Source organism: Eurosta solidaginis, chromosome 3 (genome assembly GCF_040869045.1).
Source record: "Eurosta solidaginis isolate ZX-2024a chromosome 3, ASM4086904v1, whole genome shotgun sequence".
In the NCBI taxonomy this organism is placed as follows: domain Eukaryota; kingdom Metazoa; phylum Arthropoda; class Insecta; order Diptera; family Tephritidae; genus Eurosta; species Eurosta solidaginis.
Window position 1 is genome coordinate 117240801 of NC_090321.1, and position 26873 is coordinate 117267673.

At 34.4% G+C, this 26873-nt stretch overlaps 1 protein-coding gene across 2 annotated transcripts in view; it reads left to right on the forward strand.

The window, feature by feature from the left end:
- Not11 (CCR4-NOT transcription complex subunit 11) overlaps positions 1 to 26873 on the forward strand; it is a 183971-nt gene that overhangs the window by 67727 nt on the left and 89371 nt on the right. For both annotated transcript variants that reach the window (XM_067772974.1, XM_067772975.1), the window contains exon 2: positions 22731 to 23155. In XM_067772974.1, coding sequence (XP_067629075.1) covers positions 22731 to 23155 — 425 coding nt within the window. The remainder of the gene's footprint in view (positions 1 to 22730; positions 23156 to 26873) is intronic.

The window sequence follows — 26873 nt, forward strand, 5'->3', positions numbered from 1 at the left end:
CAAACTGATTCCCGCGCCTCTACTGTTGTCGCCTTTTATACTGTCTGGTTTCCTCGTTGCATACTTCTAGGCTTTTCCATTCCAGAACTTACTAGTTAGTTATCAGCTACAAAATCACCAGCCACAACTACGTTTATAGCTTCTCATATGCGCGTGAGTAATACTTGCACAAATTATTGCCCTCTCTTGTGAGCACCTCAGATAAGATATATGCATGTGTTTGTGCGTTGCTTCTCCGCTGCGTGTACGTACATATGTGTAGACATAATGATTGAAGTGCGTACCAGTCACTGCTTAGCATCGGCTTAGAGATGGCAGTACCCCTTAGTGTTGCTAATATTCGTAACAATATATACAGGTAAAGGGCCTACAATGTCTAAATGAATATATTCGAATCTACTCTTAGGTATTGGAATTTTGCTTACTGGTAATTTTGTATGACGATAAACTTTTGCCTTTTGACAATTTATACATTCTTTGGACCATAAATTTATTTCGTTGTTCATATTTTTAGCCAATACTATTTCTTAACCATCAATCTACGCGTAGCTTTTGTACCTGGATTTACAATTCCATGTAACATTAAATACTGTTTTTCGTAAACTGTTTGGAATAAATGGTCTGGGATTTTCACCCGAATCTTCGCACCAGATATTGAAATTTAATGGTGAAATTTTAATTAGTTTAAGATTATGGTAATTATTACTAGCAAATATTTCGGTCAATTCACTATCTTTTTGATTGTTATAATTTCCAAATTGAAATATAAAAAACTAACAAGAACAATTCATTCAATTTCTTCAAAGTAGATTTATATAAAGGTGAATATAAATGTAACTAATATTAACATCATAAATTAAAATAACATAACCCTACATCAGGCTTAAATTATGAGAAATTAGCCTAAAATGAACTTTTAATTACTATATTATCATTTTTAACAAACTTCTTATGAAAATTTTTTTTCTTTACTGCTAAAATAAGTTCAGATCATTTCCAACAACTTTCATTCAGACAGTTTTTCTTTTTTTGAATTCGTTTTAGTAGAAAAAAATTTTCAAAAAAACTATATTTTCAAGTAATAAGCAAAAAAAAAACACAATTTTTATAATTTTCATGTAATTTATTTAAAAAATTATTTTTTTACTTAGAATTGACCATTTTAACGTATTTTTCAAAATAAAAGTAATGTTATGTTATTATTTTTTAAAATCTTTTTTGCTCTCCATTCGTGGTTTTTTTCGCGACTTTCTGCTGTAACAGCCATAACACCTTCACGTTTTTTTTCTATAACACGTTTGGAAACAGAGTTAACAACTGTACATATCTTTCTGTTCCTTGTATATGCATTGGAATATTAGGATCATATAGTGTTGGCTCCACGTTGGTAACACGTTTGGAAACATATGTTAACAACTGTACATATCTTTCTGTTCCTTGTATATGCATTGGAATATTAGGATCATCTAGTGTTGGCTCATCATAATCTAAGAATTGTTCCAAGTGATCGTATGGAATATTTCTTGTGAATGCCAGTTTACATAGTAAATTATCGTCATTCAGATCAATCATATCAATATAATCTGAAGCATTAAAATTGATATTATATTTTTTGTAAACTCTGAGATTAGTTGGATCAAGTATTTTTTCTCGATAGTATAAAATTTTTTTGATAGCTCTATCACGTATGGGGTTCTATCATCAAATAACATTGTTAATAAAATGTTTTCTGGATGAGCGTAATATGAATTATTTTGGATTACACCATCTACAATATTAAGTAAATTACGTGGTAGGTAACGTGTCCAACTAATAAACTTTGATAAAAGTACACTGCTGTATACAACAGAATTATAGTATTTTACGTTGAAATACATTGGCACATAAATTCTAATAATATAAACTGCTAGAGTTTTCAAATTTTGCGATGGTGTACTAGTTGTTGTATATAAACGTAATACCCTGTTTGCTTTGGTTAGCCATCGACAATGTACAACTGTTCCTGGTTTTATGTTAGCTAAATCAACTGAAACAGCACCATTTGAAATTGCTTCGGCCATTTGATATAAATATTTAACATCTGTAGATAATTGTCGTTCTTGTTCATCATGTTGAATATAAACAGAATTACTTTACCATCTCTAGCGTTCAAACACATTGCGTCTTTATTCTATTCAACGAGAATGAATTACTGCACTCACATATATACATGCATATGTATTTTGCTTTTGTATAGAAATGTCATTGAAGTTTGCTTTTTCATATTTTCATTACCTGTTACTCTTGTAAATACTGTTACAATATTAGCAACACTAAGGGGTACTGCCATATCTAAGCCGATGCTAAACAGTGATATCATGCACATCCATAGATCAAATGAATCAATAATTGCGTCTACACATATGTACGTATACGAGCAGCGGAGAAGCAATGCACAAACACATGCATATATCTTATCTGAATTGCTCACAAGAGAGGGCAATAATTTGTGCAAGTATTACTCAAATGAGAAGTTATAAACGTAGTTGGGCCTTGGCGAAGTTCTGGAATGGAAAAGCCTAGAAGTATGCAATGAGAAATCAAAACGTATAAAAGGCGCGACAGTAGAGGCGAGAAATCAGTTTCATTTGAGCTATCAATCAGTTTGATTATTAAGCAAGCTATTCGTTGCAAAGTATAAGTGTTATTGTGAAGTACTTTAATAAAAGCCATTTTTCCATTATTCAATATTGGAGTTATCTATTCAACAGTTTAGTGATTCGAACTTAGCAGAAGGTTGCAAATAAGAGGATTTGCAGTAAATTCGTTACAATACTTTCATCAATGAAACACGTGTTAAATATATCTCATAAATTGTAATTTCATAGAATCACCACACACTGTTTGATTTTAATCCAAACGATCTAGGCAGCCGAATATCATCAGGTTTAGATATTCTGAAAACTAATTAATTCTACATGTTATGAGCCCAGGGAATTTGTGAAATTCTATACGAAAATTACGGACGCAGTCAAACAGAAATTCGAGAAGTTAAACGACAGTAATTATGCTAATTGGAAATTCAGAATGGAATTGCTGCTCCGAAAGCAAAACTTATGGAAGAGAGTAATTATGGAGGCAAGACCACAGGGAAAGTTAAATCTGACCAACGCAGTAACAAATCAAAGTTAGATGGATATATGGGACGAGCAGGATGATGAAGCGATGGGTGCAATAGGCCTCGCTATTGAAGACAATTAATTTATCCACATTCGTTCGGCATCAACCGCAAAACAATCATAGGAAACGTTGAAGCAGTATCAGGAGAAAAATACATTAGCAAATAAAGTTTATTTGGTACGGTCAATTTGCGCATTGAAGCTAGAAGAAGGTGGTGATGCAAAGGCTCATATAAACAAAATGTAGAATTTGTTTACAAGGCTCAATGATTTAGGTGAGCAACAGTTATCGACATTATGGAACAAAATATTTTTGCTCAGCAGCTTACCACAAAGCTACGATACATTGGTATCTGGTAATGGTGCACGTGATGAAAGTGAGGTTACGTTCGATGTCGCAAAGCAAGCAGTAATGGCGGAATATGAGCGGCATGTAGAGGCAAATGATGTCTCAAAAGACTCAGTTTTAAAAACCATTACAAAAGAGGGCGTTTGTCTCTTCTGTAAGAAACCAAACCATCAAAAGAAAAACTACCACAAATACAAAGAATGGTTAACAAAGAAAAACAAGAATACACCAACAGTAGATAAAAAGTTTAGCAACAACAAAGCATCAGAAAAAGTTAAAGCGGTTACAGAACAGAACTTTTTATTTAAGATTAGTAACATACATGAAGAGGGGTTCGCCATGGATTCGGGCGCCACTAAACATGTTTTAAAAGAAAACAGTTTTTTCACAAAAATTGACGAATCATACAAGGGAACAGTTCAGTTGACGAATGGGGAGGTAACACAGGTAGTTGGCATCGGAGTTGGGTACTTGACATTTATAGACGAAAATGGTTGCATCCACAAAAAAAAGCCGAAAAATGTTTTGTACGCACCTAAATTGGTTGCAAATTTAGTTTCCGCACGACAGTTACCCAAAAATGGATTGACAGTAGAATTCGATGATCGCATTTGCCAAATTAAGTGTAATGATAAACACATCGGTGTTGATGATATAGTGAAGGCACTGTATGTGTTACGTCAAACGAATAAAGTATGTGTGGTACAAGCACACAATGATAAATGCATACATGTGCTTCATCGTAAAATAGGGCATCGTGATCCAATGGCGATTCGAAAAATGGCATTGGATGGTTCTATTAAAGGACTCAATATTGTTGAATGCGGAATCAAACAGGTGTGCGAAGTGTGCATGAAGGCCAAAATGACTCGTTTACCATTTCCACAGAAATCGGAAAATACGTCATCAGCGGTTTTAGACTTAATACATTCGGACGTGTGCGGGCCAATGCGTACAGCCACACCTAGTGGAAAGCGGTACTTAGTGACCTTCATTGATGACTACTCTGGTTTTACTATCGTCATTTTATTGGCACACAAATCTGAAGTTGAAAGCGCTATGAAGCAGTTTATTGTTTTATGTGAAAACAGATTCGGGCGAGCTTCAAAGATGATGCGGTCCGATCGTGATGGAGAATACACGTCAAAGTCATACACATCATTTTTAAAGTCAAAAGATATTCAAATTCAACTAACAGCTGCAGACTGTCCCCAGCAGAATGGAAAGGCTGAACGCAAGAATCGCACGTTAATCGAAATGGCACGTTGGATGCTTGTCGATGCGGAATTAAGCCACAGTTTTTGGGGTGAAGCCATCGCAACAGCTAATTTCATCCAAAACAGTGTGATTACAACAACATCCAACGTTACGCCATTTGAAAGATGGAACGGATTTAAACCAGGTATAGAAACTTTTCACGTATTAGGTTCTAAATGTTTTGTTTATATATCGCCAACAAAAAAAGGCAAGTTAGACAGTGTAGCAAAAGAAATTATATTTCTCGGATACGATGAGAACTCAAAAGCTTATCGTTGTTACAATGCCGCAACAAATAAGGTAGTAATTAGTAGAGATGTTAAATTCGCTACGGAAATCTCGATAAATTCGGGTGAGAAGAATAATATTAGTCGTACAGAAGAAAATCAAGCAAACTATTCGTCTCAGGAGGAGAATACTGATCATGAAGATGATAATACTCAGGAGATCAACCTTGAAACGCGTGCTTTCGAAGAAATAGAACGGGAACGGCGTGTTTCCGAAAAAACAAATAAAGGAGTTCCAGCAAAGCGTCTTATCGATGAGATAAACATGATTAGAAGCGTAAATGAGCCAAATAACTATAATGAGGCAATTCAAATAAATATAAATAAAGTTCCAGCAAAGCGTCTTATCGATGAGATAAACATGATTAGAAGCGTAAATGAGCCAAATAGCTATAATGAGGCAATTCAAAGCGACAAAAGCGTGGAATGCCTCACGGCAATGCAAGAAGAAATTGAAGTACACAAACACAAAAATACTTGGGAAGTTGTAGATTTGCCACCAGGAAAAACACCAATTGGCAGCAAGTGGGTGTATAAAGCTAAGAAAAATGCTGATGGTAGAGTGGAGCGATTTAAGGCCAGATTAGTGGCACAGGGATTTTCACAAAGGTACGGGAAAGATTGTGACGAGGTGTTTGCGCCTGTTGTGCTCCATAAATAGTAAAATTTTTATGCGAAAACATTTTGCTTTTAATTTTAGCATTATCACTTAAAAAAAAATTAAATCTTAAAATGTCACGACTAGACGGTAAATTCAGATTATTTAATTCACTTGATTAACCAAATGCAATAATATCGTGTTCAGGTATATGTGATAAAGTGGATTCAGATGATGTAGAAGGATTTGGTTCATTTTAAATTTAAATACAAAAAGCTGTAAAGAAAAAATTTCCATAAGAAATTTGTTAAAAATGATAATATAGTAGTTAAAAGTTCATTTTAGGCTAATTTCGCATAATTTAAGCCTGATATCTCTACTAAAATTCAAAAACACTATAGATATTAATACAGATTCTGAAATGTAAAATACCTTTAAATTAAGCCCAATATGATATTTTTTCCATAATTCTATCAGAAGCTATGAAGATCTTTTGTCCAAACCCTACATTCATATGGCAAAATATATATTTTCCAAAAGTGGGGGACTCGAAATCGGACTTAGAGCTATGGTGTCTTCAGCAATTTTTCTTAGAATAGATAGTAGATTACGTTTGTGCTATACTCCAGATAAAAAAAAAATTTGAGCCGCTCTAATGTACATGCATAATTGCCGTGCATTATACCTACATACAGGAATACATACTTCATTAGTTAATACCAAAAATGTACATTCTTTTACATTTTCCAAGTTCGGATTTATTTTTAAATTTTCACGATCCCTGGACCGCCTTGGCTTATGTTGCATTGTCATGGGACTCTGAAGTATGTTATTAGTTTCAAGAATCTAGCTCTAAGGGAAATTATTCAAATAGCTGTCGCAAGGTTTTATCTCTAATATTGCAATCTAATAGACCCCGAAGCTTCGTACGTTATCGGGAAGTTCCTTAAAAGTCGAAAGTAAAATTACCAAGTTGTTAAAAATGGATTGCAAGATTCCCTGAAATTTGCGGAAAAACATGAAACGAAACTAATTTAAAGGAAGTAAAATGGTGCCAAAATTAAACTGTTTTACATATTTTGTACGATTTCTAAAAATAAACAACGGTTTTTTCACGGTTTAAAGCTCAAAAATGTCTTCCTTCCGATGGCGATAAGTTTTGTATGTAGACTACACAGAAATAGGCCAAAATAGGATTCAACCAATGAAAACGAGGCTTCTTGAATTTTATTTAAAATTGTCAGGGTTTATTGCAAATTATTAGTATGAAAATCTCGAAATATCAAATTTTTGATTTGCATCTGTTTACAATAAAACGTGGGATATGTATGTCTAGTAAAAAGTATATTAAATTAATTTTTGTTTAATCGGTCAGTGTAATTTACCTATTAAGACCAATACCAAAGTTTTCACCTTTTTTTCATAATTGCTTACCTACTAGCAGTGGCGAAAATACGGAGTATAATATTTGAGACCAAGTTGGCGTGCGTCAAAAGTACAAAATGCGCAAAGTATGCTAATAAACTAATACATTCCTCATCGAGCGTTTTACCACTGAAGTAAACCCGTCCCATTTGCATATACGTGACGTATTGTATCTCTTTTGGCCATTATGCATTATCTTTGCATTGTTCATGTATCACATATTCGCACATTTATTTGAAATTAAATAATAATTTCGATGGCGAAACCGCCAAGCTGCTCATATCACTATTGCAACGCTGCGTTAACGAAATTTGTGTCAAAAATGAGGTACACTCACCAGAGTCTCCTGGTTTTAGACTCTATTCGCTAGCAACACATATATGCGATATTTCGGAATTAAATGGCAAAAATCGATGTTATTGCAAACCGCGAATACAAACTACATAAAAATATTTGGAGAAAGGTGTTTTTTTGTCAATTAGAAACAAAATGCCATTCGTAGTCGACATCAAAAATGTAGGTCCCGTCCCGCCAACTAAAAGGAAACATTTAAAAGGAGCACTAAGCAAGTCGGAACGAAAGGTCGGCGTAAATTTCCTCGGAGTTAGATTGTGCTTTGTATTTATTATAAATTTTTTTATTTTCCATTCATGGATATTTTTGTTAACAAATGTTTTATAAAAAAATATAAAGAAACAAGTAAAGATGTCAAACCTCGGGCATAACCGGATATTATATGCTTCAGTGTGCCGATTTTTTTCATAACAGGTTGATTCTTCTTCCAGTTCTGGTTCCCAGAACGTAAAATAATGTTTGACCAAGAAAGTGGGGGGGGGGGGGGGGGGGGGCACGCCCATTTTAAGATATTTTTAATTTCCTTTTAAAAATATTGTATATAAAAGTGGGCATGGTCCTTAACCCAGTACGTTGGGAAATGCTTGCTAAAAAAGGAAGATGTTACGTCCATTTCCAATAATTTTTAACTTATTTATTTTAATTATAAATATACTTTTGAAGTAAAATGGAATCGCATGGTTCGACATGTTGTAAATGGACTTTCTAAACATATTTACATAGTTTACTCTTTTATCTCTAATATTGCAATCTAATAGACCCCAAAACTTCGTACGTTATCGGGAAGTTCCTTAAAAGTCGAAAGCAAAATTACCAAGTTGTTAAAAATGGATTGCAAGATTCCCTGAAATTTGCGGAAAAACATGAAACGAAACTAATTTAAAGGAAGTAAAATGGTGCCAAAATTAAAATGTTTTACATATTTTGTACGATTTCTAAAAATAAACAACGGTTTTTTCACGGTTTAAAGCTCAAAAATGTCTTCCTTCCGATGGCGATATGTTTTGTATGTAGACTATACAGAAATAGGCCAAAATAGGATTCAACCAATGAAAACGAGGCTTCTTGAATTTTATTTAAAATTGTCAGGGTTTATTGCAAATTATTAGTATGAAAATCTCGAAATATCAAATTTTTGATTTGCATCTGTTTACAATAAAACGTGGGATATGTATATAAACTGTGTGAGAACTATTTATTTATTAAAATAGCCGAACCTAAGGTTTGTAGTCTGACAACAAGTAAAATGATTTTTCTCCAATTTCCTTTATTGACTACAAAATAAGTTTGTCAAATAAAAAACACACTGATACACTAACAACATATATTTTTTATTTGGCACAACAAATGCATTTCGGACAGACCTGCTGTCCATCATCAGCGACGCGCTACTAAAACAAAGGAGTCAAGAATATAAACAAAATAGAAAATATTAGCAATATTATAGCAATTACAAATCAACGTACATATGTATGTATTAAACTAAAGAAAAAAGAGGGGAATTTATGTTCCCGTTGTCAGCATTCATGGCAATCTTGGTTTTTGTGATGTAGAGAGATTCGTAAGCGTCTAACTTTCTGTTGTTGTGCACAGCTTTTATTAAATGAAGACTCTCTTCTACAGTGCCGATGCTGTGCGTCGTCATTTGTCGTGTGAATGTGCGCTGCTACTGCAGACCGATGAATTTGTTTATTGTTGGCGTGCTTTTCGTGTTCTTTGAAACGAACAGAGATTTGGAATGTTTTTTTATTAGTTTATCGATGAGTTTCTTGTCAAAGCCATTGGTAGTTGCGAGATCAATAATTTTTGTATACTCGTTTTTATAATTAATTACGGAGAGTGGTAAATTCACAAGGCGATAAACCAATGAATGAAATGCAGCTATTTTGGTTTGATAGGGGCAGAAAGAATCACTTGTGATTAAACGGTTAGTTGAGGTGGGTTTTCGATATACCGCATAGTCAATTTTATTGTTCACTCTTGTGCATTTCAAGTCTAAGAAATTTATGGAGTTTTGTTCATCTTCCACTTCAACTGTGAATTTTATGCTGTCGTATTTGTTGTTTATTGTGTCCAATGTGTGTTGAAGTTCTTGTTTTTTAATTATGCAAAACACATCGTCGACGTATCTGATCCAAATTCGAGGTAAGACACCTTCTGCTTTCAAATCGTTTTCGAATTGTGTCATGAATGCTTCTGGAATTAGTGGTGACAGTGGGTTTCCCATGCTGGTACCGAAGTCATTAGAATAAAACTTATCTCTGAAGGCAAAACAATTGTGGGACATACACATCTGGGATGCTTCAATTAAAAATTTTATTTCATCCGGGTTGGCCTGTTTGTTTTCCAGGTGTTTTCGAAGAGACTCTATATCAATATCAACTGGGATGCTCGGAAACAATGCTGTTACGTCGAAGGATGCAAAAATTTCACCTTTATGGATTTCTATATCTTTGGTCCTGTTAACAAATTCGAAGGTGTTTTTTATGCTGGCACCCTCAAAATTTCCATATTTGCTCAACTCTTTTACCAACCATTTTGCGACGCGAACCAACGGTGATGATGTATTGGAGACGATTTTCCGCATCTTTTCTCCTTCCTTGTGGACCTTTGGCAAACCGTACATTTTGGGTACACTAGGATTTGGCACCAAAACGGCGTATTTATTGGTCTTAAAAACTTCGCAAATTTTTTTGATGATTAATTTGGCGTCATTAACCATATGATTAAGCGGGGATCGTTTTAAAAGTTGGAAACCATCTTCTTCGATAGAGAGTGTTTTCCAGGTGTTTTCGAAGAGACTCTATAGCAATATCAACTGGGATGCTCGGAAACAATGCTGTTACGTCGAAGGATGCAAAAATTTCACCTTTATGGATTTCTATATCTTTGGTCCTGTTAACAAATTCGAAGGTGTTTTTTATGCTGGCACCCTCAAAATTTCCATATTTGCTCAACTCTTTTACCAACCATTTTGCGACGCGAACCAACGGTGATGATGTATTGGAGACGATTTTCCGCATCTTTTCTCCTTCCTTGTGGACCTTTGGCAAACCGTACATTTTGGGTACACTAGGATTTGGCACCAAAAAGGCGTATTTATTGGTCTTAAAAACTTCGCAAATTTTTTTGATGATTAATTTGGCGTCATTAACCATATGATTAAGCGGGGATCGTTTTAAAAGTTGGAAACCATCTTCTTCGATAGAGAGATGCATTCGGCGGTCGTAGTCTTTTTTGTCCATAATAACGACTTTATTACCTTTATCGGACTTCATATAGTAGACGTCCTTCTCTTTTAAGTGTTTAATCGTCTTGATTACTTCTGGTTTCTGACATTTTTTATGTTTGAGTTTAGCATTTGTTATTGCTTTCATTGCTGTTTCACGAATTCTCTTTTGTGTACTTAACGGTTTGAACTGAATGGCGGATTCAATATCTACGATGGCATCTTCTACATTCCCGGACATTGTGTGGGGAGTAAAATTTAGACCTCTATTTAATAGATCTAGTTCTTCATCGTTGAACATGGCGGTAGATAGGTTCATTACGAGGTTTTTTACTGGGCGAATTTCGGGGCGGGCTTTTGGGTGTTGACTAAGTTGTTCCTCGATGAGTCTTTTTAATTTGCCATTTTGTATATTGCGCTTTTTCTTGAAGCTGTTATGGCATTGTTCGAAGAATTTTTGTTGGTTTTCCATGAAAATTGCAAACGAGATATTGTCCATTGAATTTGTTAACTCTAAATGTAAACTGTATAATTCAAGCTGCGTTGAGTCGAGACGGTTATATTGGTATTCGATTTCATAAGTGATCCAGTTTTGTTTAGCTTGGGCCAAGACTCGATTCGTACGGGAATTTGAAACACTACACTTGATATGTGCGAATTTGGGTATTATTTTTAGTGACTTGCATTGTTTTAAAAAGAAAATGTCAGTTTTTATTCTTTCCCTCTTGTTTAACAAGCGAGTGTAACGGTACAATTTTTGCTTGGACTGCATAATTACATAAACTGTGTGAGAACTATTTATTTATTAAAATAGCCGAACCTAAGGTTTGTAGTCTGACAACAAGTAAAATGATTTTTCTCCAATTTCCTTTATTGACTACAAAATAAGTTTGTCAAATAAAAAACAAACTGATACACTAACAACATATATTTTTTATTTGGCACAACAAATGCATTTCGGACAGACCTGCTATCCATCATCAGCGACGCGCTACTAAAACAAAGGAGTCAAGAATATAAACAAAATAGAAAATATTAGCAATATTATAGCAATTACAAATCAACGTACATATGTATGTATTAAACTAAAGAAAAAGAGGGGAATTTATGTTCCCGTTGTCAGCATTCATGGCAATCTTGGTTTTTGTGATGTAGAGAGATTCGTAAGCGTCTAACTTTCTGTTGTTGTGCACAGCTTTTATTAAATGAAGACTCTCTTCTACAGTGCCGATGCTGTGCTTTGTTGAGCTGTCGTCATTTGTCGTGTGAATGTGCGCTGCTACTGCAGACCGATGAATTTGTTTATTGTTGGCGTGCTTTTCGTGTTCTTTAAAACGAACAGAGATTTGCCTTCTAGTGTGTCCAACATATTTTGCATCGCAACCCAGGCAGCTAATTTGGTAAATGCCGCTACGCTCAAGCATTGGGACAGTATCTTTTGTGGAGCCCAAAATGTTTTTCAATTTGTTGTTGTTTGTATATACTATTTTCATTTCATTCTTTTCAAATATGTTCGTTAAATTATTGGTGATAGCAGGAAAATAACTAAATGGTATGCGTGCTAATTTGTTTGCTTTAATTTCTTTATTTTGAGCGAAGAGAGTAGTTAAATTGTTTTTGTAGTGTAAGTTGGAATGTTTTTTTTATTAGTTTATCGATGAGTTTCTTGTCAAAGCCATTGGTAGTTGCGAGATCAATAATTTTTGTATACTCGTTTTTATAATTAATTACGGAGAGTGGTAAATTCGCAAGGCGATAAACCAATGAATGAAATGCAGCTATTTTGGTTTGATAGGGACAGAAAGAATCACTTGTGATTAAACGGTTAGTTGAGGTGGGTTTTCGATATACCGCATAGTCAATTTTATTGTTCACTCTTGTGCATTTCAAGTCTAAGAAATTTATGGAGTTTTGTTCATCTTCCACTTCAACTGTGAATTTTATGCTGTCGTATTTGTTGTTTATTGTGTCCAATGTGTGTTGAAGTTCTTGTTTTTTAATTATGCAAAACACATCGTCGACGTATCTGATCCAAATTCGAGGTAAGACACCTTCTGCTTTCAAATCGTTTTCGAATTTGGTCATGAATGCTTCTGCAATTAGTGGTGACAGTGGGTTTCCCATGCTGGTACCGAAGTCATTAGAATAAAACTTATCTCTGAAGGCAAAACAATTGTGGGACATACAAATCTGGGATGCTTCAATTAAAACTTTTATTTCATCCGGGTTGGCCTGTTTGTTTTCCAGGTGTTTTCGAAGAGACTCTATAGCAATATCAACTGGGATGCTCGGAAACAATGCTGTTACGTCGATGGATGTAAAAATTTCACCTTTATGGATTTCTATATCTTTGGTCCTGTTAACAAATTCGAAGGTGTTTTTTATGCTGGCACCCTCAAAATTTCCATATTTGCTCAACTCTTTTACCAACCATTTTGCGACGCGAACCAACGGTGATGATGTATTGGAGACGATTTTCCGCATCTTTTCTCCTTCCTTGTGGACCTTTGGCAAACCGTACATTTTGGGTACACTAGGACGATTGGCACCAAAAAGGTGTTTAATCGTCTTGATTACTTCTGGTTTCTGACGTTTTTTATGTTTGAGTTTAGCATTTGTTATTGCTTTCATTGCTGTTTCACGAATTGTCTTTTGTGTACTTAACGGTTTGAACTGAATGGCGGATGGAAAACCAACAAAAATTCTTCGAACAATGCCATAACAGCTTCAAGAAAAAGCGCAATATACAAAATGGCAAATTAAAAAGACTCATCGAGGAACAACTTAGTCAACACCCAAAAGCCCGCCCCGAAATTCGCCCAGTAAAAAACCTCGTAATGAACCTATCTACCGCCATGTTCAACGATGAAGAACTAGATCTATTAAATAGAGGTCTAAATTTTACTCCCCACACAATGTCCGGGAATGTAGAAGATGCCATCGTAGATATTGAATCCGCCATTCAGTTCAAACCGTTAAGTACACAAAAGACAATTCGTGAAACAGCAATGAAAGCAATAACAAATGCTAAACTCAAACATAAAAAACGTCAGAAACCAGAAGTAATCAAGACGATTAAACACTTAAAAGAGAAGGACCTGTACTATATGAAGTCCGATAACGGTAATAAAGTCATTATTATGGACAAAAAAGACTACGACCGCTGAATGCATCTCTCTATCGAAGAAGATGGTTTCCAACTTTTAAAACGATCCCCGCTAAATCGTATGGTTAATGACGCCAAATTAATCATCAAAAAAATTTGCGAAGTTTTTAAGACCAATAAATACGCCTTTTTGGTGCCAAATCCTAGTGTACCCAAAATGTACGGTTTGCCAAAGGTCCACAAGGAAGGAGAAAAGATGCGGAAAATCGTCTCCAATACATCATCACCGTTGGTTCGCGTCGCAAAATGGTTGGTAAAAGAGTTGAGCAAATATGGAAATTTTGAGGGTGCCAGCATAAAAAACACCTTCGAATTTGTTAACAGGACCAAAGATATAGAAATCCATAAAGGTGAAATTTTTGCATCCATCGACGTAACAGCAGTTTCCGAGCATCCCAGTTGATATTGCTATAGAGTCTCTTCGAAAACACCTGGAAAACAAACAGGCCAACCCGGATGAAATAAAAGTTTTAATTGAAGCATCCCAGATTTGTATGTCCCACAATTGTTTTGCCTTCAGAGATAAGTTTTATTCTAATGACTTCGGTACCAGCATGGGAAACCCACTGTCACCACTAATTGCAGAAGCATTCATGACCAAATTCGAAAACGATTTGAAAGCAGAAGGTGTCTTACCTCGAATTTGGATCAGATACGTCGACGATGTGTTTTGCATAATTAAAAAACAAGAACTTCAACGCACATTGGACACAATAAACAACAAATACGACAGCATAAAATTCACAGTTGAAGTGGAAGATGAACAAAACTCCATAAATTTCTTAGACTTGAAATGCACAAGAGTGAACAATAAAATTGACTATGCGGTATATCGAAAACCCACCTCAACTAACCGTTTAATCACAAGTGATTCTTTCTGTCCCTATCAAACCAAAATAGCTGCATTTCATTCATTGGTTTATCGCCTTGTGAATTTACCACTCTCCGTAATTAATTATAAAAACGAGTATACAAAAATTATTGATCTCGCAACTACCAATGGCTTTGACAAGAAACTCATCGATAAACTAATAAAAAAACATTCCAACTTACACTACAAAAACAATTTAACTACTCTCTTCGCTCAAAATAAAGAAATTAAAGCAAACAAATTAGCACGCATACCATTTAGTTATTTTCCTGCTATCACCAATAATTTAACGAACACATTTGAAAAGAAAGAAATGAAAATAGTATATACAAACAACAACAAATTTGGGCTCCACAAAAGATACTGTCCCAATGCTTGAGCGTAGCGGCATTTACCAAATTAGCTACCTGGGTTGCGATGCAAACTATGTTGGACAAACTAGAAGGCAAATCTCTGTTCGTTTCAAAGAACACGAAAAGCACGCCAACAATAAACAAATTCATCGGTCTGCAGTAGCAGCGCACATTCACACGACAAATGACGACAGCTCAACAAAGCACAGCATCGGCACTGTAGAAGAGAGTCTTCATTTAATAAAAGCTGTGCACAACAACAGAAAGTTAGACGCTTACGAATCTCTCTACATCACAAAAACCAAGATTGCCATGAATGCTGACAACGGGAACATAAATTCCCCTCTTTTTTCTTTAGTTTAATACATACATATGTACGTTGATTTGTAATTGCTATAATATTGCTAATATTTTCTATTTTGTTTATATTCTTGACTCCTTTGTTTTAGTAGCGCGTCGCTGATGATGGACAGCAGGTCTGTCCGAAATGCATTTGTTGTGCCAAATAAAAAATATATGTTGTTAGTGTATCAGTGTGTTTTTTATTTGACGAAACTTATTTTGTAGTCAATAAAGGAAATTGGAGAAAAATCATTTTACTTGCTGTCAGACTACAAACCTTAGGTTCGGCTATTTAAATAAATAAATAGTTCTCACACAGTTTATGTAATTATGCAGTCCAAGCAAAAATTGAACCGTTACACTCGCTTGTTAAACAAGAGGGAAAGAATAAAAACTGACATTTTCTTTTTAAAACAATGCAAGTCACTAAAAGTAATACCCAAATTCGCACATATCAAGTGTAGTGTTTCAAATTCCCGTACGAATCGAGTCTTGGCCCAAGCTAAACAAAACTGGATCACGTATGAAATCGAATACCAATATAACCGTCTCGACTCAACGCAGCTTGAATTATACAGTTTACATTTAGAGTTAACAAATTCAATGGACAATATCTCGTTTGCAATTTTCATGGAAAACCAACAAAAATTCTTCGAACAATGCCATAACAGCTTCAAGAAAAAGCGCAATATACAAAATGGCAAATTAAAAAGACTCATCGAGGAACAACTTAGTCAACACCCAAAAGCCCGCCCCGAAATTCGCCCAGTAAAAAACCTCGTAATGAACCTATCTACCGCCATGTTCAACGATGAAGAACTAGATCTATTAAATAGAGGTCTAAATTTTACTTCCCACACAATGTCCGGGAATGTAGAAGATGCCATCGTAGATATTGAATCCGCCATTCAGTTCAAACCGTTAAGTACACAAAAGACAATTCGTGAAACAGCAATGAAAGCAAAAACAAATGCTAAACTCAAACATAAAAAACGTCAGAAACCAGAAGTAATCAAGGCGATTAAACACTTAAAAGAGAAGGACGTCTACTATATGAAGTCCGATAAAGGTAATAAAGTCATTATTATGGACAAAAAAGACTACAACCGCCGAATGCATCTCTCTATCGAAGAAGATGGTTTCCAACTTTTAAAACGATCCCCGCTTAATCGTATGGTTAATGACGCCAAATTAATCATCAAAAAAATTTGCGAAGTTTTTAAGACCAATAAATACGCCTTTTTGGTGCCAAATCCTAGTGTACCCAAAATGTACAGTTTGCCAAAGGTCCACAAGGAAGGAGAAAAGATGCGGAAAATCGTCTCCAATACATCATCACCGTTGGTTCGCGTCGCAAAATGGTTGGTAAAAGAGTTGAGCAAATATGGAAATTTTGAGGGTGCCAGCATAAAAAACACCTTCGAATTTGTTAACAGGACCAAAGATATAGAAATCCATAAAGGTGAAATTTTTGCATCCTTCGACGTAACAGCATTGTTTCCGAGCATCCCAGTTGATATTGATATAGAGTCTCTTCGAAAACACCTGGAAAACAAACAGGCCAACCCGGATGAAATAAAATTTTTAATTGAAGCATCCCAGATGTGTATGTCCCACAATTGTTTTGCCTTCAGAGATAAGTTTTATTCTAATGACTTCGGTACCAGCATGGGAAACCCACTGTCACCACTAATTCCAGAAGCATTCATGACACAATTCGAAAACGATTTGAAAGCAGAAGGTGTCTTACCTCGAATTTGGATCAGATACGTCGACGATGTGTTTTGCATAATTAAAAAACAAGAACTTCAACACACATTGGACACAATAAACAACAAATACGACAGCATAAAATTCACAGTTGAAGTGGAAGATGAACAAAACTCCATAAATTTCTTAGACTTGAAATGCACAAGAGTGAACAATAAAATTGACTATGCGGTATATCGAAAACCCACCTCAACTAACCGTTTAATCACAAGTGATTCTTTCTGCCCCTATCAAACCAAAATAGCTGCATTTCATTCATTGGTTTATCGCCTTGTGAATTTACCACTCTCCGTAATTAATTATAAAAACGAGTATACAAAAATTATTGATCTCGCAACTACCAATGGCTTTGACAAGAAACTCATCGATAAACTAATAAAAAAACATTCCAACTTACACTACAAAAACAATTTAACTACTCTCTTCGCTCAAAATAAAGAAATTAAAGCAAACAAATTAGCACGCATACCATTTAGTTATTTTCCTGCTATCACCAATAATTTAACGAACACATTTGAAAAGAAAGAAATGAAAATAGTATATACAAACAACAACAAATTTGGGCTCCACAAAAGATACTGTCCCAATGCTTGAGCGTAGCGGCATTTACCAAATTAGCTGCCTGGGTTGCGATGTAAAATATGTTGGACAAACTAGAAGGCAAATCTCTGTTCGTTTCAAAGAACACGAAAAGCACGCCAACAATAAACAAATTCATCGGTCTGCAGTAGCAGCGCACATTCACACGACAAATGACGACAGCTCAACAAAGCACAGCATCGGCACTGTAGAAGTGAGTCTTCATTTAATAAAAGCTGTGCACAACAACAGAAAGTTAGACGCTTACGAATCTCTCTACATCACAAAAACCAAGATTGCCATGAATGCTGACAACGGGAACATAAATTCCCCTCTTTTTTCTTTAGTTTAATACATACATATGTACGTTGATTTGTAATTGCTATAATATTGCTAATATTTTCTATTTTGTTTATATTCTTGACTCCTTTGTTTTAGTATCGCGTCGCTGATGATGGACAGCAGGTCTGTCCGAAATGCATTTGTTGTGCCAAATAAAAAATATATGTTGTTAGTGTATCAGTGTGTTTTTTATTTGACAAACTTATTTTGTAGTCAATAAAGGAAATTGGAGAAAAATCATTTTACTTGTGGTATATGTATGTCTAGTAAAAAGTATATTAAATTAATTTTTGTTTAATCGGTCAGTGTAATTTACCTATTAAGACCAATACCAAAGTTTTCACCTTTTTTTCATAATTGCTTACCTACTAGCAGTAGCGAAAATACGGATTATAATATTTGAGACCAAGTGGGCGTGCGTCAAAAGTACAAAATGCGCAAAGTGTGCTGAATGCGACAACTAATACATTCCTCATCGAGCGTTTTACCACTGAAGTAAACCCGTCCCATTTGCATATACGTGACGTATTGTATCTCTTTTGGCCATTATGCATTATCTTTGCATTGTTCATGTATCACATATTCGCACATCTATTTGAAATTAAATAGTAATTTCGATGGCGAAACCGCCAAACTGCTCATATCACTATTTCAACACTGCGTTAACGAAATTTGTGTCAAAAATGAGGTACACTCACCAGAGTCTCCTGGTTTTAGACTCTATTCGCTAGCAACACATATATGCGATATTTCGGAAGTAAATGGCAAAAATCGATGTTATTGCAAACCGCGAATACAAACTACACAAAAATATTTGGAAAAAGGTGTTTTTTTTGTCAATTAGAAACAAAATGCCATTCGTAGTCGACATCAAAAATGTAGGTCCCGTCCCGCCAACTAAAAGGAAACATTTAAAAGGAGCACTAAGCAAGTCGGAACGAAAGGTCGGCGTAAATTTCCTCGGAGGTAGATTGTGCTTTGTATTTATTATTAATTTTTTTATTTTCAGTTCATGGATATTTTTGTTAACAAATGTTTTATAAAAAAATATAAAGAAACAAGTAAAGATATCAGACCTCGGGCATAACCGGATATTATATGCTTCAGTGTGACGATTTTTTTCATAACAGGTTGATTCTTCTTCCAGTTCTGGTTCCCGGAACGTAAAATAATGATTGACCAAGAAAGTGGCGGGGCCACGCCCATTTTAAGATATTTTTAATTTCATTTTAAAAATCTTGTATATAAAAGTGGGCATGGTCCTTAACCCAGTACGTTGGGAAATGCTTGCTAAAAAAGGAAGATGTTACGTCCATTTCCAATAATTTTTAACTTATTTATTTTAATTATAAATATACTTTTGAAGTAAAATGGTATTGATATAAAGTTGCTTTACATATCATATTTACCTTAAGCCGTTTAAAGATCTTTAAAATAAAATTTAGCGTGGTTCTTACTTTTTCGTGTATTAATCCCAGTATAATTATTTATGGCAATGGTCGTCAGATTACCTATTTCGACGTACCCAGGAAATTTTGTTATGGTAGCTGCATTATTTCCTGAAAAACCACGTTTTTGGTATTTTCCAAAATTTAATATACTATATAAATGGTGGGAGTGGTATAGTCCGATTTCGCTTATTTTAAATAGCGATTTGATATGAGTACTAAGGACCTCATATACCAAATTTTAATTAGAAATCTCAACACTCACTCAAATTACCGTGTTTACAGACTGGCGGACGTATTGACAATTAGTTTATGCCCTTACAAGCTATCGTTAAATAATATACCTTGTGAGCTTTGCTCAGCTGGGTATAATAAATAAAGTTTATTAAAAGTCTTCATGTTTTATCAAGTTTTTTTAAGAAAATCTTACTTTGCAAAACCGCGCATACGTAGGTATTAAGCCAAACAATGATTGCAAAACCACATATCGCACACGCGAAAAACTAAATCGTTAGCTTGATGTGAAAATGTGCTAAGTCACCTTTTTTGAAAAATTTTATTTTAATGCAGTTTTAAATCTGAATTCAAAATACATCCATCACAAAAAAAATATTTTAATTTTTAATTTTTACGTGCTGTGGGCAATGATGTGTAAATGTGCTAAGTCGTCAGCTGTTAAAAAGAATGTGCTAAGTCAACCTGTCAATAATATCAATCTGAATTACTAGTCATTTCTTTGTGCGCGCATTTTATTTATTTATTTGATTCATTCAGTCCAAAAGTACATGCTTTGTTGTTGTTGTTGTTGTTGTTGTTGTATTAATGATAGACACTCCCCGAAGGCTTTGGGGAGTGTTACCGATGTTGATGGTCTTTTGCCGGATATAGATCCTGTACGTTCCGGTAACAAAGCACTATTAAGGTACTACTAGCTCGACCATCTCGGGAACGATTTATGTGACCACATTAAACCTTCTTGGCCATCCCGCCCTCCCCACCCCCTAGTTCCCTGTGGAACTTGGGGTCGCTAGAGCCTCGGCTGGCAATGAAACAGGATTCGCCACGGTTAGGTTATGTTGACAATTGGGTTGGAGAATCTATATATTGCGCTGGCAACCCCTTGAGAGGGTTGCGAGCACAACCCCCTTAAATTGGATTCACCCAATTGAGACATGCCTTTGGTGCTTGAGAAATGGTTTGCGCTGACCATAATCTACTTCAATTCTTACATGTCGATAACTACATGCTTTCTTACAGACTAGTTAAAAATAGAAAACCATTCAAGATTAATCTTATATAAGCTGTTATTAAAATTAATAATACTACTGAATCGATTTGCTAGATGCATAGTCCTAGTTATAGGTTCATTCATAACATAATTCGTTTTATGAGTTATTTCGATAAATTATTTATTATGCCGCAGATCACGCAGTGGAATATATGGAATGAACAAATTAGATAAATCAGAGCAATTCGTGCTAAAGTTTATTAAATTATAGGCAAGCATGAGTGAGATAAAATTTCTTCTGTCATGCAAAGCCTGAAGACCAAGCAATTTGTGCCTGCTGGTATATGATGGCAGGCCGTCTGGCCAGCGAAGCATACGTAAAGCAATTTTTGTAACATTTTTTTTGAACTTTTTCAATTATATAGAAGTTAGATTCATAGAAAAGATTCCATATTATTGAGCGATATTCAAGACCACTTCTGACCATGGATATATAAAGTGCCTCCAACGTCATAGGGTCCTTAAAGTCACTGGTGTTACGTCTACTGAACCCAACCATTGCAACAAATTTTGAAACAATGAAGTCAATGTGACTAGAAAAAGAGAGTTTGGAGTCAAAAATTACACCCAAGTCTTTACTCTCTTGACAACCATTAAGAGATTTAGCATTTAGTTTGTAGATAAAGTATGTGGCAGTTGTCTTTATGGAATAAGACACAACATAGCATTTGTTTGAATTTAAAAATAAAATATTGTCTGCGCACCATCCGGCAAAAGAGTCCAGATTAGAACCGTTAGAAATAGTTTGACAAATAAATAATATTTTTTGTGAAATATATAATTTTAGTATTATATTTCAATTATTAAAGGGGAGGTGTGATGGTGAAACATATTGAGTAAAAAGTGCTAAGTCAGGAGAAAAATTTGTTTTGAGTGCGGAAATTGTGCTAAGTCATAAAATAGCTGCTGGGTTAGCATACATATTTATCTTTTTCAAAGCTTCTATACTCGAAAAGTGTTGCAACTAAGGTATCCTCATTCACAGTTTTCAAAAAAAAGGTTATTTAAAAAATTATTCATTTTTTTCGTCTCCTGTAAAATTCGTAAAAAGTGACTTAGCACATTTTCACATTAAGATAACGAAATACCTCTCTGATATGCGCCAAAGTAATTTTTATATTTTTGCAAAGTATTTCCTCGCTGATGAAGGGAGGTATTTGCAAATCGAGTATATAGTTAAGTAAGTATTGAATTGGGGAGGTAGCAATAATTTCTAAACTTCAGATTTTTGATCTAGCTCCCTATTGATCTAGGTGAGCGAAATGATGCAATAATTTGGAATATTCCTTTATTACACGCTTCTCAGCGAGACTAAAAACTGGACTTGTTTGACGACCATAGTTTCACATTCATTCTGCAACAGATGTCGCAGTGTTGTGAATATCAATTGGCAAGAACCAGAATAGAAGTACGATTAATGACGACAAACAAAAAACCGCTGTGATGGCTGAATGGTTATAGCGGCGGCGCCTAAGCGTTGCCGATGAAGGAATTTAGCAGTTCCCGAAATGGATCTATGCAACGAGCTTTGGCAGTTGTCTAAATTTTTTCTTTCTTCTATTCTAATTTAGTAATTTTTTCAATTAAGAAAAAAATTATCATAACAATAATAATGATAAAATAATTATTGTTTGGCCTTGAGCTCGATTCGAACCCGGGATCTTACAAATCAGTAGGCTGACATAACAACAAAAATTATTAAAAAAAATTTTGTCAATTAATTTTACTGTCTGGGCATAGTATAAAATACAATTTTCAGCACTCAATTTACGGAAACATGTTTGCAGCTTCTCAATAAAAGTTGTCTTCGAATAAATATCCCATTACTTAAGATTCGATAAAAATTAAAATAATTTTAAAAACCTACTCATATAATTAAACTATAAATTACTGAAACAACTTTTTATTTTTTAGGTTTATATTTCGTCATGAAGAAAGGGACCTTTGATGGGGGAAACGAATTACCTATACACATTATTTCAAGCATTATGAATTGCATAGCTACCTCGAATAACGTTCGCTGGCCTTTGGAATCTACTGACCGCTCGCCAGCGTCACATAGAGATATAATGAGCAGTAAGAAGACAATAAATCCTGAAGTCCTCTCACTTGCTCCCCCACTTATGGACTTCGAAGATGAACTTATTTGGTTCGATAATTTCGGAAAACATAATGAAGTAATATCCTACGATAATTCCAACTGCATAGATGCCTACTCTAAGCACCTATTATTGCTAGCTTTCTATCGACCTTTAACACCAACTGAACAAAAAACTTTATTGGAAGAAGTAACAAAGCATACGAACTTTATTTATCAAATAGGATTAACACCAGCAAAGGTATTTTATATAGATGTTAAGTATTTGAAAAAAAAAAGATTAAAATACAAATACCAATAAAGAAACCTATTTGTATTTGATTTTTAATACTTTTTGGCAAGATTATTTTCCAAATGTATTTTAAATACTTTTTGAAGCAGTATTCGTTGTTTGTAATTTAAAGAAGTATTTCATGGTTGATAATTCCCAAATAGTGCGTGTTTTTAGAGCTTTCATCCTTAAATAAAGGATAATACCTTTACAAGATTACGTTTTTAGTTATTTAATATTGTGTGGTACATCTCTATATATGTGTGAAAAAAACTAAAATTAGCATGTGTTTGCACGGGACAAAAAAAATTCGCCGGACATTGGTAAGTAAAGTTAAACTTCAGCGAAAGTAATCAAATTTTTGTGTTTCACGGATAAATTTCGCCAAATTCATGGCAATTTTCCCAATATGTAATTTTTTTCCACGTTAAAGTTGCCTTGCCAACTTCAATGTACAGTGGTTGAGCAGCTCTGAAAACCACCTTAGAGACCAACTGGGAAAATAATACACACAAATATGCTGTAAATTTGCCGTGGATAAGTGGGATATTTTATACTTTCGAAAAAAAAATTTTAACTTTTTTATGGTGCACCGCCAATTATCCAATTCACGTGAAGTTAACGTGCCACTTTTCGAAAACCACTTTAGAGACCGTTAGGAATATAATTCTTTCACGTAAATTTGCCGTAAATTTTCCATAGATAAGTGGCATATTTTATAAATTCGAAAAAAATAGTTAACAATTTTTTTATGATGCACCGCCAACTTCAAGTGAAGTTAGCCTGCCACTATTCGAAAACCACCTTAGAGACCTGTTAGGAAAATATTTCTTGCACTTGAATTTGCCGTAAACTTGCCGTAGATAAGTGGCATATTTAATAAATTCGAAAAAAAAATTTCATATTTTTTGATGGTGCACCGCCAACTTTACGTGAAGTTAGCGTGCCACTTTTCGAAAACCACCTTAGAAACCAGTTAGGAAAATAATTCTTGCACTTAAATTTGCCGTAAGTGGCATATTTAATAAATTCGAAAAAAAAATTCATATTTCTTTATGGTGCACCGCCAACTCCACGTGAAGTTAGCGCGCCACTTTTCGAAAACCACCTTAGAGATCAGTTAGGAAAATAATTCTTGCACGTGAATTTGCCGTAGATAAGTGGCATATTTAATAAATTCGAAAAAAAAATTCATATTTCTTTATGGTGCACCGCCAACTTCACGTGAAGTTAGCGTGTCACTTTTCGAAAACCACCTTAGAGACCAGTTAGGAAAATAATTCTTGCACGTAAATTTGCCGTAGATAAGTGACATATTTAATAAATTCGAAAAAAAAAATTTCATATTTTTTATGGTGCACCGCCAACTTCACGTGAAGTTAGCGTGCCACTTTTCGAAAACCACCTTAGAGACCCCAGTTAGGAAAATAATTCTTGCACGTGAATTTGCCGTAGATAAGTGGCTTATTTAATAAATTCGAAAAAAAAATTTCATATTTTTTATGGTGCACCGCCAACTTCACGTGAAGTTAGCGTGCCACTTTTCGAAAACCACCTTAGAAACCAGTTAGGAAAATAATTATTGCACGTGAATTTGCCGTAGATAAGTGGCATATTTAATAAATTCGAATAAAAAATTTCATATTTTTTTATGGTGCACCGCTAACTTCACGTGAAGTTGGCTTGCCACTTTTCGGAAACCACCTTAGAGACCAGTTAGGAAAATAATTCTTGCACGTAAATTTGCCGTAGATAAGTGGTATATTTAATAAATTGAAAAAAAAAAATTTCAAATTTTTTTATGGTGCACCGCCAACTTCACGTGAAGTTAGCGTGCCATTTTTCGAAAACCACCTTAGAGACCAGTTAGGAAAATAGTTCTTACGCGTGAATTTGCCGTAAATTTTCCGTAGATAAGTGGCATGTTTAATAAATTCGAAAAAAAACAAAATTTCACGTGAAGTTAGCGTGCCACTTTTCGTAGATAAGTGGCATATTTAATAAGTACCAAAATTTTCGTAAAATATACTAAATTACCGCCATTTTGCATATTTATATCTTCACATGTTATTGTGAAATGCTTTGCGAAAGCAACAAGTTGGAACAAAATTTAAGTGCTTCAAATTTGATTTTTAAACAAAAGTTTGTAAGTAAAGTGGGGAAATTTAATATATTTGTTCGGTTTTATACATATATCTATATTTTTTTTACACCTTAGTGATCGCTTTATATTATAAGTGTGGTTTGTAAATTTTCAGTTAGCGACTGCCCTAACATTGCAACACAAATTTGTGAAGTATTTCCTGGCGAATTGGCGGTAAAGAAACATTTAAATTCAATTCATTCAAATTTATCTATTTATTCACCTTTTCTTTATTATAGCGCAAAAATAAACTTCAGTTTTGGTTTCGTTTTTTGACGTTATTAACGTTATTCAATTATCAATGAGAAAACTATATAACAAGTTTCGGAACTGTAAAAATAATTTTATTAGGAAGACGACATATGAAGGTTGCTCCAAAAAACAAAAGCAGAAAGTGTTTGCAGCAGCGGATGATGAGGATGAACATATTAGAGCATTAAAGCATGACCTTTATTCAATGACTTATAATGAAAAAATCGAACATATATTATTGATGCTTGGCCGCAATATAAACTTCCTGATGGTTTTCGTTTGGTAAGGCCTCTTTAAAAACAAGAAAATTATACTAAAATTTCAATACATGTCAATTTTTATATAAGAAAGAAAGAAAAATTGGCGTAAAACTTTTTTTTTGTTATTTAACAGGCCTTGTCTCATTTGTCAATTAATACGAATTTATTCTTTAGATTGAGTCGGACTTCGTGTACTTATATGGCGACAGAAATGAGGTCCTTGACAACCTCAATGAATTTTGCAACATACTGCTACTTAAAGTTATCCCGAATCATATGAAAGATATCAAAGACTGCGTGTATCAATATATATAACGAAGTAAATAAAAACAAAGACACGCTCTCAGAAGGTAATCACACATTTATTTTAATTTTAAGCCCTATTTATTAACATAGCCTTTTAATGATTTTTTCGTTTAGATTGCATCAGTGCCAACGCTTTCGTTCTCCTGCAGTCACTACTACCGCGCTCTCGAATCAACAAAAAAGTTTCCAACAACAAAACAAATGACAAGAAAAGATATATTCCCTCAAAGAGTCACGAGACAGTTTTATGGGTGTTTGTATGACGGCAAAGTTAAGGCAGAATCATCTGTTGCTCCGTTTATATCTTTAATTGGAACCCTAGCTGAACCACAATCATTTATGGTTTACTTCGACAACATTTCATATAAATTTTTTGATTTAGCTTAGGCCTTGGATATTTGTTTTAAAAATATAATGTTTTTAATATCGCCTACCCTGAAAAATGCGCTGAAATGTGTTATTTCATAAATCGTCAATTTTATCACTTAGCTACTAAAGAGAAGTCCAAAAAAAGTAAGTATGAACATTCATATGTAGCGCTACCTTGGAACTGTTTCTTCTGAACAAGAACTATATTTAGTGATTATAAAGCAAGCCGTTTACGAAAAACATTAGTAAGAGCTTTTACGTGCTGTGGTGAAGATCGCTATGTTTGTTTATTGCTTTCCTTCCATGCTTCTAATAACTGGTGTTTTATTTGTAATGGGGAAAGAAAAGAACATTAAGT